General features: G+C 42.5%; 1 protein-coding gene across 1 annotated transcript; it reads left to right on the top strand.

Moving 5' to 3' along the window:
- The first annotated feature begins 292 nt into the window (after positions 1-292).
- SERTM2 (serine rich and transmembrane domain containing 2) lies at positions 293-4651 on the top strand. The gene has a single exon (XM_023926721.2). It carries the CDS (start codon positions 385-387, stop codon positions 658-660), a length of 276 nt encoding a protein of 91 aa, XP_023782489.2. The 5' UTR covers positions 293-384; the 3' UTR covers positions 661-4651.
- Positions 4652-17381: the final 12730 nt, after the last annotated feature.

Raw genomic sequence — 17381 nt, 5'->3', positions numbered from 1 at the left:
CACTTGCAAGGACCAAAGCTGTGCAAACCCTCGCAGCTCAGCTTGAGAGCAGGACCAAAGCTTTTCACCATCCAAAGGAGGTGACCTACCAAAAGGAGACCCAAAGTATTTTTAGGATGGAATAAAAGCCAGAAGGAAGTGTAAATCACAAGTGTGATGCTCGTTGTCATTATGACAGCAATGTGCAAAATGGTTTGCAAAGGCCTGTCCCTCGCAGTTTGCTCGGCGGTGTGAGCAGCAGCCTTGAGGATGGAGCATCTCTTGCTGAAACCACCGTGCCATCTGTGCTAAGTTTCCCCTCCTGACCTCCTTTGTGAGTCTGGTGAGGGGAGGCAGGAGATCCGAAGGTAAATGCGGAAAATGGACCAAAGCTGACAGAGAGCAATGACTGAGATCTATTTCAAGTTCCGCGGAAACCTGACGGGCCGTGTCCACCTTCCAACTCTGGCTACTGAAGTAGACACAACAGCAGACAAATATTCTGGCCTCTACGTGTACGTGGGATTGTTCCTCACCCTCCTGGCTCTCCTCCTGATCCTGCTTTTCTCCATGCTCCTGCGCCTGAAGCACGTTGTGTCCCCCATCACCTCCCCGGAGAGCACCGAGAACGTGCAGCAGTTCACGGACGTGGAAATGCACAGCAGGATCCCCTCCACTTAGGGAGCCCACAGCAAAGAGGGCTCCGTGCTTGGCAAAGGTGTTTTCTTCAGCAAAAGGTGGTGGAGAGAAGCTCTGGCCGCCTGTTGAGCCCCACGAATTCCTGCAGAACCCTCAGCAGCATCTGGAGATTGTCACTGGCTGTTGGCACCACAGGCAGCATGTGTGCAGCAGCCTCCATAAAATCGACATTACAGAAACACGCTGCTGTCAGGGAAGGCTCACACCCCTCTAAAAACCTTGCAGGAAATGGGAAAAGCCACATTAATGACAGCCAAAAACCCAGAGAAACATAGCAGGATGTGTCCTGGGGCCTGTGCTTGCTGCCCTCTCTCTCTGAATCAACAAAGCTGAAGTGGTGTAAGTGGGAAGAGCCCACGGGGCACACACAGAAATTGTCAGTGGCTTGAAAATTCTCAGGCATTTCCCCCATTCGAGAAGGAAAACATGAAATTGTTCTCTTTTTTCACTTGAATGGCAATTTGGAAATTAAACAACAGATTTTCACAAATATAGAAATGTTTCATCACCCGTTGGAACTCCTTCTTTCTGACATTAGAAGCCATTTAGTGAATAGTTACACACCAGATATCAAAAAGAGACAGAACTTTAAAGAGGAAAGAGAATAAAGCCAAAATTTAAGGAAGGTTTAAAATAAAAACAAGCAGCAGCAGCAGGAAATGAAATTAAAAAACTTAAAAGACACTCTACCTCTTCCTTTGTCCTCCTTTACATTAACTGGGATGAATATAAACATTTTTATGCCTTTTAGGGTCCCCAGTATCACTCAGTAATTAAAATGCAGTGTAAGTTTTGGGAGCCAAATTGACATAATTCATAACAACAATAATATGTTCTCTCATATCCATATTGGGTTTTCTTCCTCAAAAGACAGACAAATTCTTCCAAAGTTTTTCTCATTTGTTTTCCTCCAAGGAAAGCTGAGGAAATGCCCTGGCCTGGCACTGCAATAAGGAATAGTGGGAACAGCTTTGGACACAGACTAATAGAGAACATGCAGATGGAAAATAAACTCACTGAGCACTGAAAGATATGATTGGATTCAAATATCCTGATGGAATCTCACGGGGGAAGGAAATGTTCATTTGAATTTATGGCACAACAATCTGACCCAGTCCTATGAGTGACACACAGAGTTAGGCTTTGCTTCTGTGGATGGAAAAGATGGAGCCAAATACAGCAAATCACTCCTGGGAGAGCCACTGCCTCTCACAGGAAAACCTTCAGTGAATTGTGTCAGCCACACCTCTAAAGGGCAGGAATTTTACACAGCTAATACTCTTTATTACAGTCTAGGTCAGCAATAAAACCCCCTGGATGTTTTCCACATGTACATACACTCTTATTTGCCAATTCTCCTCTCTCCAAGGGCTTGGAAAGTGTAAAGTCCTCACACAAACCCAGTGCAAAATTAGAGAAGACAGCATCACATGGACCTGTGACAGCAGCAGGAAATTTTTCTTCAAATGCTCTGTGTACAAGAGGGTTTTTGGTTACCTTTAAAGCTCTGGGTGAGCTGTTTGGACTGGGAATATCTGGGCTTTTACAGGTGGTAGCCAGGGGGGAAGCAGAATGACAAGTAACATACGCAGAATCCATGGGCAGGACCAGTGCTACTTCTGACTGATGTATTGAGTACAAAACCAGTTAAACATTGCTTCTCTGTACTGACTCATTCCTTTTTACTTCATTAACCCCCACATCTGTGAATCACAGAATCCCAGAATGGTTTGGGTTAGAAAGGACCTTAAAGACCATTTTGTTCCACCCCCTGCCATGGGCAGGGACACCTTCCCCTATCCCAGGTTCTCCAAGCCCCGTCCAACCTGGCTTGGGACAGTGAACCAGAACAGTGATTGTGTGAGGGAATACAGCAAAAAATTCACTCTCAGCAGAGTCTCTCTGTGCCATGCTTGGCTGTGTTTCCCTGGAAGAAGGGCAGGATTCAGGTTATCCTCCATGGGGACAGCACCAGGCAGGATGGTGGCTTCACACTGCATCCAGAGATTGGCTCCTCGACTCTCAGTACTGCACAAGAGACAAAATTTTGTGTGATGATCAGGGTATTAATCCAACTAAGACAGATGGCTACTGAGTTAGTCAATGACATTTAAAATTAATGAAAATCTAGCTGCTCAAATTGGTTTGGTATGTGTCATTCATGAGGCAGCCTAGCCCAGGCTCAGCATGTGATTTACCCTGGAAAACTCCATTCAAAAGCTACAACTTACCTAGACCAGGAATGTTCTAACATACTAAATCAGCAACTAAACCACATTGGCTTCCCAGCACAACTATCTGCAGAAAAGCTTTGTGTCCAAGAGTCTGCAGGACAGACTAAACTTTCATTGCAGATTTTTATTGATATAAAATATCAGACCTACCAATGGAAAATGACAGTATCAAATTCTGAGTCCTCTGATCTCAGCCAAAATGGTCCCTGAGGTACCTGTCAGGAAGGACTGAGCTTCTTTCCATCACACCAAGGAATGTTAATTCAGAAGATTCTCACAACACTTTAAGACTTATTCGTTATCCTTTAAATAAATGAGTAATCTGTATGTCAGACAGTATCTTGGGGCAGACTGGGGATTTTTATATAGTACTCTTATGGAAGTGAGACCTATCTTCTCACACAAAAATGACAGGTTTTCCTTTCTAAAGTTTTATTTCATATAAAGTCTCTGTCCCATTTGACACATCTACAGCTCCAGTGGCACTCAGGGTGCCTCATTCTTCTGTACAATGCTGGTATATTTTAAAACCTTTCCCACTGAGAAGAATGCCTTTCCCCTCTTCTCATTACCATTTCTCAGGCCTGAGGGATGTGTCTGGGAAAAGAGACTGTTGGGATGTGTTGGATGTGTTTGGTGAATGGCCTCTAGTGGAGTTTGGCATCCTTTGGCTTTAAGAAGTGGTTGTTGGAACTTTTGCACAGTTTTGCTGATTCTTGGAGCACTGCAGGTCTCACAGCCATGCCCTGCCCCTCCTGCAGGCTGTTCCCTTCCCACTTGTCCATCTGCTACAGAAAATGGGCTTTTTTCCACATAAATAAAGAGGCAGAGTGGTACCAATGGTGAGTCAGTGACTGCTCTGTGCGTTCCCAGACGTGGGTCTGAAGGACCAGCTCACCAAAAGGCTCAGGTGGTGCCACTATTCCAAGCCAACTGCTGGCCACGGGGAGTGTCTGGGCAAGAAAACCCTCCACCAGCCTGTGTATTACTTGAACCAGCACGGTTTGCCCCCATCCTTACTCCCATCAGACACTAGAAACAATCTGAGTATTGAGTAAATTCCTCACCTCCTCCGTGCCACCTGTTGTTCTGATGGAGCAGAAAACGCCCGAGCATCACCGCCCCTGGAGGGAGGAGCTGTGAGGCCAGAGCCAGCCTCCTCTCCCCAAAAAACCACCAGTGCTCCCAAATCCCCCAGGGTTCCTCGTCTGGGAGCTGTCAGGAGTATGGTGGCACTCCCTGTGAAAAACGAGGTTCACATATTTTTCTTATAGAATTTAAAAGTTTAATAGAAAGACAATTAGGAGATAAAAATAAAGTATACAGATAGGGCCGGGTGTCTCTGCATTCACCTTACTAACAAAGGATTGTCCCTTAAAAACAGAACCCTACTACATATCCATAAATTCTCATACGTGATTCAAACTTTCTTCTTAAGTTTTGGATGTTTCTTTAGTTTTTGACTCTCCCCCTTCCCAATTAATCAATCTCCTTGGCTCCACTGAATTCCCTGATAACAGAAATGCAATAAATTCCTCCCCCAGAGCTCTGGTCACTGCTGTCCTCATCTGGATGAGATAATCTAAGAATGGAGGGAGTCTCTAACCATCTTTTTCAGTCTTTGGGTTATACAAACTAAAGTAGTTTTTATTTTAATACTATGCCATAGCTTAACATATATGTATTATACCACTATTTCTAAGTTTCATCAATAACAGAAATAAAGGAAATTATATTAATACAGCTAAATTTTCTAATCTTATACATTTAACATTCATTATAATATTTGCGAAAAGCCAATAATATGATATGCATTTATAACATCCCCAAACCATCCAGGATCAATCTTTGAGTAATCTCACCCACGTGATTTCCATCCAAAAGTATGAATCTTCTGTATTAACAGACCCTTTAAGTATGGAGCAGAAAGGGTTGAGATGCAGAATGTCAGAATAAACATAAATATTTTCATATCCTCTCAGGGCTGAAGGGAAAAACTTGATTTTGCAGACAACATAATTCAGCAGAGGATCAACCTTGATCATTGATCCTTCCCAAAGGACCTCTTTTGATTTTACTTGAAAAAGCAATAAAAAATGTTCAAAACCCCAAAATTATGTGAATCACCTGCTTTGCTACAGGTTGGGCAACAAGTGAGGTGAAATCATGGAATGCTTGTACTTGTTTTCAAAGAAAATACATCTTTGTGTTGTGTCTACACTTCGGGTTAATTCTGCTATGGAAAGGAAGTTTGCTCACAGTCTGTTCAGGTGCCCTGCAAAAAATGGGCACTTGTACAATGCAAATGGCATGAGTAAAAATTCCATGCAGATAAATCTGGGAAGGGGAAATCCCAAAGAGTGTTTTGTTGGTACATGAGCTGTAGACTCAAATGTTGACATTTTGGTAGAAAAATAAAGCTAGAGATGGTGAAGTCTGCTCTGTCTTTGCAGAGGGCACAAAATAAGACTACACAGAATGTTAAGGGAGAAGGAGAAATACTTGTGGATTGAGGGAGGTATTTTCAGTTACGGTTCCTGACACAGATTTCACATTTGTTCTCGAAAAGGAGCTGCATGTTATGCATTCCATCTGCCAAAAACATTACCCCATAAAGCCCTCTCAGATCTTCACCTTCCTCAGGCTTTTCTAGAAGGTTATGAAGTTCCAGCACGAGTAAGAGCAGTCTTCAATTTCTGGTGTTCACTCTCTGGGCACAGATATCAAAATAAAGCCTAAAAACCCCACAGTGCTCATTTGGCTTCTTTCACACTCGCTCTCCAGAATGTGATACATGAACATTTCCTCCTCAGTCCTTTCATTATCAAGAATAGTTAATGACTGATGCTAAGAGTGAAAAAATAAACTGGACTTGAATTTTGATGGATTGGATTTTTCAAAGGTACTTAGAATTTCTTCAGCTGAAGGCAAAAAAGAATTTGTCCAGCTGTAGTCAAAGCTAAGTTGTGAAAACAGATCTGGCTGCAAGAGGGAAAAGTCTGTGCAATTCATATGTAATTAATAAATAACCCACTCCTTATACACCCACCTGCATTTCATGGCTATGTAAACTTGTCAAACAAATGATGAATAATTCAAAAGACCTTCTCCTCCCTTCCTTCTCCTCTAGATTTATTAACCCATTTTCAAAGTATAATTTGATAAAGCTAATAGCCACAGACTTCCTAAGCCGACTCTCTCTGCATTAATTCTCTCTGCACGGCCATAGTCCTACTCTCACAGTACCATCTAATAAAAATCAATTACAAGACAACAAAAGGCACCTGAAAGCCAAATGAGAGCTCAGCAACATTCTTTGATGCTTGAAATTTGTTCTTCTCTGCAAGCAAGAAATTTATCTTATTTAAGCTGGGCTGTTGTCCTGAAGCCAGTTCCTCTTCAAGTCCTCAAACACTGGCACCACAATAGCTACTGAATGAAGTTTATTTATGGAGTTTCATGAAAAAAAAACAACCAAAAAAACCCCTAAACAAAAAAAAACAACACCCACATGCCTACCAACAACGCTGAAGGATCAAATAGGACCTGTCTGGGATATTTCTGTGTGCCCCACGTGTGAGCAAACAGCAAGCAGAGAAACTCTTCCTCACAGTGCAGGGGAGATTTGGAAGCAAACTGGCCCTGGGCTACCCTTTGAATTGTGTGGGCAAGCAAGTGTTGCATGGGAAACTCTTTACAGGACAACACAGAGCCATGAGCTGGATTTGAGTGTACCACAGGCTTTGGCATCCTCCAGCTTCCCCTTCTTCTTTCCGTATCAGAATTCTGCCTTTGGCCCACAGCTCACAAGTGAGTGTTTCCAGTTTACTCCTTCTACTTTAGCAATCCTAATTCAAACTAATTCATGCTCACAGCAGTTAACTTTTTGTAATGTTAGTCTGTAACCTTTAGGTGATAAGGACTTGTCCAAGTTGCTGTGGCATGACCAGTAATGCCCCAGGAAGCTCAAATCTGGGCCAGGGTGAGGTTGCTGCAGTAGACTCAGTGGCAGATCTTACAGCTTGTCACTGCAGAATCAAACTGACGTGGGTTTGCTGTTGTTCACAAATTTTTCATGCTTTCACGCCTTGGGAAGGCTCCCAACAGCCCTTTCAGCACTGACTGTCAGGATGGGAACACCACACCAGTTTGCACTTCATGTTGGCACCTAGAGGGGAAGAAATGCGACTTCTTCTTCTTCTTCTTGTTTGTTTCCAACAAAACAGAGCAAAGTGGGAAGCACCCTGAATGTACCTGGTTTGGGCTAATGCTGTGCTGAATTTCCGAGCTGTTTATTGTATCAGAGCATGACCAGCACTGAAGGGATGGGTAACAGACAACCACAGCACAGCAGTAATCTCCATATGCACTTCTGCAAGCTTCTCAGGAAGAAAGAAACCCCTGGGATCAGAGTGCTGAGGCTGCTTTTCCTTTGTTTGACTTTTGCTGGTAACTATCCATCAATTTACTATAGATACATCATTGTTCTGCTGACCTGCTTCCCTCCACTCACACAGATGAATAACAATTTGCTGCAAAGCAATTTGGAAAATAAATGCTGACAGACTGAGTGTATATTTAGCCTAGGTGAGATTTTGTTCTATTTCTACTTTCTCAATGAATTTTGCTGGCTTAGAATTCTTAAAACATCCCCAAAAGGGAACTCCAGTGCCTTCAAGGCTCATGCTGGACAACAGCAATTACAAAGATATTAGGAGAAGTTTATCACACTTTGAGGTAGTGGGATGTCTTGAAGGTCTTTCTCTAGAAATCTGCTTTCCATACCCATGAGCAAGTGACAGCTCAGACATAAAGCTTGTAGACAACACTTTTACATTTGGTGTCTCTTCTGCCACTTAAAAGCTCAGATAAGCCTTTCCATCTTATGAATATTGATTAGTTTGGCATCTTTGCCTTTTATTTTTTTATCCTCCTGAGGAAACTTGAGAACACAAGAATTATCCATACCTCAAGAGCAGGGGACAGAGTGAGAAACTTATCATGAAAACTTTAGGTCAGGGTGTTCAGTTTATGCAGGCACACAAGTACCCATGACACAGAGAATATTAATCCATGTGAGGTGTACAAGGCCAAGGAAGGTCTGTTGTGGATGGATTTGTGACTGTAGCTTTCTCCTGTTGTTTTACTTATGATCCAGCTGAATCCAAACACAAGAGCCACACAGCAAATCACAGGAAGGAATCTCAGCAGAGTGCCAGTGATGTTCATAGGGAGTAAAAATGCATGTTAGGATAGATCAGAGCAAAAAGCCCAGTCATTTCTCACTTTAGAGCAATGTGAGCTCCCTCACAGCAGGCAGCAGACGCTGAGGAAGCAAAAACAGCCAAACCAAATGCAGCAGTCCAAGCTGCACGGCCAGCCTAGGACTTGGGAATGCAGACAGACCATGAGTCTGCTTTTTCTAGGTGTGACATGCTTTGAAAATCTTTTTGGACAAGCTGAGGTCAGATACAGCAAATGCAGCTTGGCTGTGCCCAGCTCGCCTCTGAACATTCCATGTGCTGCTCCTTCCATCACCTTGGCACATCACTGGGACAGCCACTCACAGAAGAACACAGGAAACTGAGAGCAAGGAATTATCTAGATAATTTTTTTTAATGTAATTTAAAGGTGAAAATAAGGAGAAAACTACCAGCTCTCCCTGGACTGCTATTATGTGGTTTGAGTTCAGTGTTATTGAAGCAGAAGATCTGAGAATTGCAAGGTTTTGTCTAACAGAGACTTTGTCTTTCTGGGTGTATAAATCCTTTCAGTGGTTTCCTTGAAGGAAAGGCAAACATGACAAACAAACATCTGTACAGCCAGGAAGCCATGAGAGCTGCTGTCACTCCCTCAAGTGATTAGATCCAGTTGTACCAGGTTTTCACTTCCCAAGGTATCATCTTTCAGCAGCAATCATCATTTGGTCTGGGTTTTTTTAGCAGAGCAATCTGTAAATAAATGCAATCTTGCTCTGGGGAAGGCTGTTTCTTCTTTCTTGTAAGTGAGTCTGAAAGATCTTTCACTCACTCAGTGTTATGAAGTATGAACATATATTGCATTCAATTGAAGGAAAATAAGAGTTTGGATTCAATTTCACCAGACAGCTGGGGAAGGCAATTTCAGTATTAAACATTGCCTCTTTATTTAGTACTGCTAAGGTATGAGTCTTATGAGTTTTAAACTCATAAGAGAACATCAGTCAAAATAAAATATGTGTATGTGGAGTTTTCATCCCCCAGTGACCATGGCCTAATCTTTGTGGTTCCCATCCTCGGTTGTGCCAAAGAAGCCATGCAGCTCCTTTCTCTGCTGACTTTTTTGTCACTCTGCAGTCTTTTAACAACCCTCAGCAGAGCCTTGCAGCTTAGTGAACCATCTCAGAAATCAAATCAAATCAATGCTGGAACTTGGGCTGAAGAAGAGGGCTGTGAGGGAAGAAATCAGAGTTTTTTGCTTTCTTGACCACAGGCAAACCATTCTGGGATGTAACATGCCAGGTGACAGAACTCCTGGTCTCATTGTCTCAGAATTTCTTAGTTTCAGCCATTTTCTTCCCAAGTTTCTTTAATCCAGCAATATTCCTTGATTGTATGTCAATAAATTGGCAGTAATGTTTCATAGATCAGTCATTTTATTTAGTACAAGCCTAGATAAAGTATGAGAGGAGTTTATACAAACTATTATATATTCCTTCTTTGTCACCCAGGTTAGTCCTTCATGTTTTTCTGGGTTTTTTAGTTTTGTTTCCATTTTTTTCCCTGTGGCTGGCACAGGCTCTCTATCTATTGCAAAATTCATTATAATTGGAGTTCTTTAAGATTTTTAGCATTTCTAGGGGGAATTAGTTCTATACAGAGGAAGGGTTTATCCATTGTGGGATTCATACCATAATTAGACAAAATGATGGGCTAAGTCCCAGTGGAAAAAACACACTGTAATTGGTGTTCATTTTTGTTACATAAACCCGTGGAGATCATGCTGGTTCCTCCTATTGCAGCCACTTCTGAAGCACAGAGTTTAATTTAAACCTGATGTGTCATTATTATCTAGAACCCACAAATATCTTCAAGACTTTCCTCTGAGTCTGACGTGAACCTTCTTCCTCTGAGCAAAATAAAACTTAAGATCAGTTTAAGGCATCTGCATTTCCTAATCTCAGCAGCCACAGGTTAAAACCAGCCATGATTTGCCTCCTGTTTGTTCAGGCATCCTTGAAGTCAGGACAGAAACACCTGGCATGGCACAAATGATATTTCTATGTCAGAGTAAGGCACATAGAAGAATTTCTTCCAGCCTGCACAGCGCCTGGAACAAGAAAATAGCTGATGACAACAGTTGGAGTCTGAGACACAGGGTGTGTGCCCTTGCTTCTGATGCTTAGCTCTGAGATCCAGAAAAACACTGAGTTTCCTCCAATATGAAATTGAGCATGTTTTCATGGTGATACATGAAACAACTGTTAGATAGAAAAGCTAAAAGTGTGAGTGTGTAGATTACAGAGTCTTCTTAAGTCACTGGGTGAAAAAGTTTGAGTTTAGTTTAGAAAGCAGAAGGCAAGATGGAGAATTTAGAATGTTGTTTCTTTTCCTTCTTTCTTCTTCTTCTCCTAGAGGTTTTTGGGTAGCAGGAGGTGATTGGATAGAAAATGTCACAGTGCAGCACACAGGTGATGGGTCATTGGGTCATTAAGAAAAATAATATACGTGTCTATTGTTAATTGGGTAAAAATAAGTATAAGGATAAAAGAACTGAGTAGTTCAGGGCCATTCTGTGCTTTCAAAGCCAAAGTGAGCCACAAAGTGAGCCACAAAGTGAGCCACAAGGCCATTCTGTACCATCAGAAGAAAATGAACCAGATTGCAGTGAACTGAACTTGTGCAGAAAGTCTGGAGAGATCTGCCAAGTTTTGTGGTAACATCCTAATAAACACAAGAAACAAGATTCTAACAGGCTTTGGAGTTTTTGTCCTGGCCTGGAGGACTGTGATAAGTGGGACTCCTCATGAAGGAGTATCCCAAAGGAGCTCAGCTCAGAGGAGACTGAGGAATCCAGGAGTGGAAAAAAAGTACAGAAGAAGTGCAGCAGAATCAGAAAGAGAAAAAAGAAACCAAAAAGAATTTTAAAAAAAAGTTACAACAACGACAGAACAAAGTTATCAACCCCCAAGAGCAGATCCTACTGAGTGCAAACAAGATTTTGTGGAAGATAAACAAAAATATTTAAATGTGTTTATTGCATCTAACAAACCCTTAATGAGGATGATTACTGTTAAGAATTAACCAAATATTTGCAATTAGTTTTTAGGTGAAAAATACCAGTCTCACAAACTTTTGCTATTACCTTGCTGATTTTGGAAAACACAGGTTGTTCACAATTAAACCAAGTCACATCAACCCCAAATGTATTTTTACAGAGGAACAAACCAGTGCTCTGTGTACATGCAACTCCTCCAGCTAATTAGCACCTTGGGGTAGGTTGTTCATAAACAGAAAACAGTAAGGGACCACTGTATCCCAGCAGTACCTTGAGTAACACCAATCTCAGAATCAATGAAGATTTTACCTGAATCCTCACCAAGTCACTGCCTCACAAAATAAAAAATAAAATTCCAGGTTCAGAGAAACCAAAGGGAATGACTTTGCCTATGCTGACAGAAATCTAAGGCCCTGGAGGGACATGGGACACTCCTTCAGAAGACATTTCCTTTTGATCTTAGGCATGAATCATTTCTTTAATATCAAGCTCATTACCTTTGGAGAAATTAATTTATTTTACTAGTTACGCCAGAAGTGTCAACACGTAAGTGTGGGTGCTCCCAGGCAACTCCATCCTTTTGATAAGGGACAGAAAAGGAACATCATTTGCTTTGTGGCAAAGGCAGTGGGTCAAGTTCAGCAGTGTCTGACAGCAATCTGGTGCTGTTCTACACAGCGGTGACCCAGCAGCCTGCAAGGGTCCTCAGTCCAATTTCTGATGGCCAGCTGCCCATACCCACCCTGAAACCTCAGAGCCATTACCAAAAGGATTAAACATGGGCCATGCTGGGAAGTGGGAAGAATTTTTCAGCTTTAACAGTTCCTCCTTCCAAGCAAAGCACATAAAGTTGACCTGTCTGTACATCTGCCATGCTTTACCCTACCTCTGGGCAGATTTAGGGCTTCAGTGTGCCCTCAGCCAGCAGCCCAATCTAGGATTCACTTACAAATCAAAAAAGCAAAACCAAGGCCCTTCACTTGGATGGATTTAACCATGAATCACCAATTTATGATGGCACAGTGACAAGAACAGTGTTTTGTAACAGGAAACATTGGTACACAAAGCCTTGCTTAATGAACACAAACAGTCAGCAGCTGAACAGCTCTTGGTTTCAGCAGGGAGAGGGAGAGGGAGAGGGAGAGGGAGAGGGAGAGGGAAAGGGAAAGGGAAAGGGAAAGGGAAAGGGAAAGGGAAAGGGAAAGGGAAAGGGAAAGGGAAAGGGAAAGGGAAAGGCAGGATTACTGTGGATGGAAGTACAGATGGCCATGCATAAGCATACTAAAGGGTGAAGCAAACAGCACTAATTGAGTTCAGAAGGTTTCTCTAGAGGCAAGATAATGAAAAATATTCTTGTTTTGACATTAGTGTATGCAGTAATAATAGCTCTCCCAAATGTAACACCAAGCTCTGATTTATATCTAAACCAGTTCAGTCATACCTGGGATGAATCTGGTACAATATTTTTCCCAGTGAGCTGTAGAATGATGATTTATTTTAAACAGCTTAATGTTATCCTGGAATTATGACACAAGAAATCCTGAAAGAAGATTCGCCAGTATATGTTGATACCTAAATAAGAGGATTTATTTGTAAAGTACACATGCACACACACTCAAAATAATTTTCCAGATGTAAATATTACTTTAGATCTCTCTTACATGTCTCTCTCCATATATCCCTAGAACACTGAAGAATAAAAGCCACAATTTTTCATCTTTGTGAAATTCACTGCATACCATTAACCTCCTGGTTTGCCTCTGCATAAAACATTTCTAGCATTTCTGGTGATAAAAACACAGCCATAAACAGGAAATGCATTCAAAGACGTTTCTGGAATTGATTCTTCTCCGTATACACTGTATATCATGCACACAAAAAAACTGGTGGCCCAGAGCTGTTAAAGAATCTCCAAATTGAGCTCAGTGGTTTTGCTGAGTATCTTGTGGCTGCTGTGATCCCTAATGTCTAATGGAAACTAGGCTGCTTGTAAATAATAAGCTATCATCTTGTTAGCACAAACAAACAGCAGAGAGAAATGAATCATGACTGTCACTGCTTCTAGCACCCCTACTGCTGTTGCAAAGCAGCAGGGGATGATGCAGAGGGCACAGTTCCTCTGAAGAAGGAAGGTTCAGTCCATGAAACATCACTGGGTTTTCAGACCTTGATCTGTGGCTGTGGATCGGCTGGAAAGTGAACCTCGAATGCTTTTGCTGTTTTGCTTTGGTTCTGAGAGGCAGCTTGGCAATTAAAAACAGGCATTGCAAATGGGAAGATGCTAATGCTGTGCAGAAAAGATGGAGCAAAACGGAGCCTGCAGGCTGGGTGCCCTCACTGCAGCGAAGGCAGGCAGCCCTCTCCTGGTATAAACACCACTGCTCACGTCTGCCCGACACCCCTTTGCCTTTCTGGCAGAACTAGAGCAGCTTTTCATTAATTGTAGAGAATATTCAGCCAGCCCACATCTTTCCAAAATCCATTTACTTCATCAGTGGACTGACTTAGGTGTCCCTGAATACTTCAGGAGAACAGTTCAAACTGTTTACATAAATTGCTGCTGTCTCGAGCCAGCTCCTGGAGAGCAACAGGGAAATGGACAGAAGTGAAATTTAGTCTGAGTTCACACTGAGTTCACCTCCTTAACCTATTTTTATGCTGCATGGCAAACAGAGATATTTGTATGTACTTGCATAATTGAGATTGTCTGGGAAAAGGAATTCAACTGACTTGAGTTCCTTCCTAAAGAACTAAAACTGTTGGTTTACTTGAGCATAATATTCTAATTTCCTTCAAAAATGCACATCAAAAAGAATAATTGAAACATGAATTCCATCTCAGTGCTTGTAAAAATGCATGCAAGGCACCTCAGGATTTGATTATATTTGCACCAGCACAAGCTGCCCTCAGAGAACAAAGCCCAATTGATTTCAGGGAATCTGATTTGCCTGGGTGAAAATGAATTTTTAATAGATTTGGTTGTCAGAGGGATTAAGCAGGAATATGAAGCGGCAGGGTGTTCACACAGTGGACTGCTGTGGAGGTGTTTGCTGGTGGCCAGCAGGCAGGAATGGTGGCGAGTGTTTTCCACAGACAAGGAGCGGTACCAGGCTGTCACGGGCGCAGGATCCCAGAGGAGCTGAAGGGACCAGCTGCCAGGAGACATCACAACACCGAGTTCCAACACACCTCCAACTCCCTCCTACCTCTGCACACTGGACTGGCTTGCCACCACTCTTCAAATTATTTCCTTTAATCTCCCAATAACCCAAACACTACTGAAAATTGCCAGCTTTGAGAAATGTTATTTGATATTTTCTGGTTCTTTAAGGCAAGAATTTCATTTGTGACAGAGAACAAGCAGAGGCCTCGAGCATCAGTAAGATCCAGCTCCAGGGCTGGTAAAAATCAGCCGAGCCACAGCCCCTGTAACAAGGATTGAAACACAGCATGTGCTGTATCCCAGGGTAGAGGTGCCCTCCTGTTTCACCTGAGAGCAGAGGCCAGCAGCACTTAACTTTCATAAACGAGTAAACTCTGAGCTTCCTGGAGCTCCTGTCTCGATGAATCATTACATTGTTTAAGTACAAAGCAAAATAGGAGTAACAAACAGATACATAGTTATAGATCCCTAACAAATCCTGTTTGTGTCTTCAGGGCCCTAAGAGTCACTGGGTGGTTTTCTGTCTCCTAATCAGAAACATAAAAACTGTGATTCCATAATTCCAGAACCAGGGGCTTCAAGGCACACGATCAAATGTGGCAAAAATTCAGAAAAATCCATGAGAGCTGTCAGATGGTGGACACTCCTTCTGGCTGAGCCACAGCCTCCTCTTCCACTCCACGTGAGATATTTAGTCAGCAGAGTTCCTCCGTGTGCTTCTGCTGCCAGTCAGCCCTGAGCAGGAGGTGATCCAACATCTCCCTGTCCCCAGTCAGTCTGAGCCTTTGTGTATCCACCTGTCAATCCAGCTGCTAAATAACAAACCCACAAAGAGACAGCCCAAAGGATGTAGAAATGGGATTAAATATTTCAAAGTATACTATTGACATTTGCCTGGCAAATGCTACTCTGTTATTTTCCCGGGCCAAGCATCTCCGAATCACAGAAATATGAAGGAATTATTATTCCCCAAAAGATCCTCCATCTGATTTTCAAAGCTCCCTACACTAACAAAACTACCAACCCTCATAGGTACAGCACTACATCTCAATGACAGAGGAAAAGGAAGCAAACATTTTTTTCAGTTCAAATTTATATAAAGCAAATAGTAAAGAGAAGTAGGACTATCTTTATTCTTTTTGCACATTTATAAACATAGAAAAAGTACTGAAATAAAACATAAATTTAGTGTGGAAAAGTCTAATTGCTCTCCCGTGCCTCATGTCATCCACTGCAGCATTATATCACAAGCCATATGGAGAATCAATCTGTGCACAAAATACAAGGGAAAGTCAATAACTAGCCAGTCAGTGGCTTTTTTTCCTTCCAAAAAAATATCAAATTTTGTAGCCTTATACAGGTTTCCTGCCTTCCTTTTGGTGTATATATTTTAATGATTCATTATTTGATACACTGTGGCCCATGCATTTCAGGGGTCATCAGAGCTTTCTCTCCACAGCTGTGAGCCTTTAGACTTCAAGAGCAAACTGAAGGCAGGATGTAGTTTTCAGAAACAAAAATGTGAGCTGACTAGTTTATTTTTATGTACTTTCTTACCCCTGAATAATATAATTACAGAGCTTTCTGGGCAAATTATGGTAAGCTGAACCAAATACAAAGAGACAGTGCTCAAAACTGAGCCATCCAGGAACATTTCAAATACCAGCTAAGGAGAAGAGGGGAGGGATATGTCATTCCTCTCTCAAAAGAACCAGCTTGCACTCATGACATCTTCACTTTCTCACCCAGATGTTGTCATAGGAAGAAAATATCAGAATATAAATTATGCCCTCTAAAGCACAGATGGGAGCAAGCTCTCACAAAAGCCATCTTCCATTTCAGCCCTTTCCTAGCTGCTCCCTGGGGTGCAGGACCACATTATGTCAGACTGAGCCCCTGTTTCTGGACTGTCCCTGACAATATCACACAGATACTGGCTAGAGAGGGAGAGTTGGCACTGCAGAGAGACTGCCCAGCCCAAGCAGGGCGAGGTTCACACAAGGTTTGCCCCAAAAGCTACGGGCACTCAGCTGCCTGAGCCACAAGGCTCAGAGAACGTGCCTGGAGTTTGTGACAGTGAAAGGGTGAACAGAGGTGCAATCCCCCGATGTTTAAGACAGTCTAAATCCGAGGTACCACAGCTCTGCCACCTCCCTAGTGCTGGTAGTGCTGCTTGTGGAGCTCAGTGAGCTGATCTAACTGCAAACAAGTCACTGGCAGGTCAGTTCTGTGAAGGGGATCACTGTGTGGTTTATCTGCAGGAACACAGGGTAGAGGCAGCAATGAAACAAGGCACAGTACCAAGCCTGCATTACATGACCTCTCCCTGCCTTAAAACTTGCACAGGATCAGCTCCAAGTACCTCATTTTGAGAGTGATCTGTAGTTCTCACAGACTGCAGCATAAGCACTCATGGGCAAAATTCTACTTATGCCCTACACAACTTCTCATTAAAACAGCAGGTACAAATTAGCATGAAACAATCCCTTAATGGATGGTTTTCCCTTTTCTCTTCTGTTTAAAATCACCCTAACAAGCCTGATTCAATCTGCAAGTGGAATGTATCCTCCAGTGAAAACTCCAACACAAATTTAAGTCACTGCAATTTTACATTTGAATATTTTTTCTTCTAGCCCCTATACAGCATGAAGCTGGAAGTGCAAGCTTCAGAGGACACTGATTTTCAGTGACACACGAAGAAAACCAACCAAAACCCCTAACATTTAATTATCCTGTCCTTTACCAGGTGCTGAACCTCATCTCCAACATCTGAAAAATTTTGCGTTTTCCTTTCATCCCAAGTCTACCTTCTTGTCCAACAGCTGTCAGGGCCCTGACTGCACTAATAGGTCCTAATTGCCCAGACCAGTTTCATCTGGGGCTTCCACTCACAATATTGGACAGGGACTTTATTTAACCTTGGGGTTTAAATAGAACCATGGCTTGGGTTGGCAGGGACCTTAAAGCTCACCTGGTTTTAACTCTCTGCCACGGTCAGGGACACCTTCCACTATCCCAGGTTGCTCCAAATCCCATCCAACCTGGCCTTG

This window comes from Cyanistes caeruleus, chromosome 14 (assembly GCF_971803275.1).
Source record: "Cyanistes caeruleus chromosome 14, bCyaCae1.hap1.1, whole genome shotgun sequence".
Taxonomy (NCBI): domain Eukaryota; kingdom Metazoa; phylum Chordata; class Aves; order Passeriformes; family Paridae; genus Cyanistes; species Cyanistes caeruleus.
The sequence above is the reverse complement of the archived record's forward strand: the minus strand, read 5'-3'. Positions and strand labels throughout refer to the sequence as shown.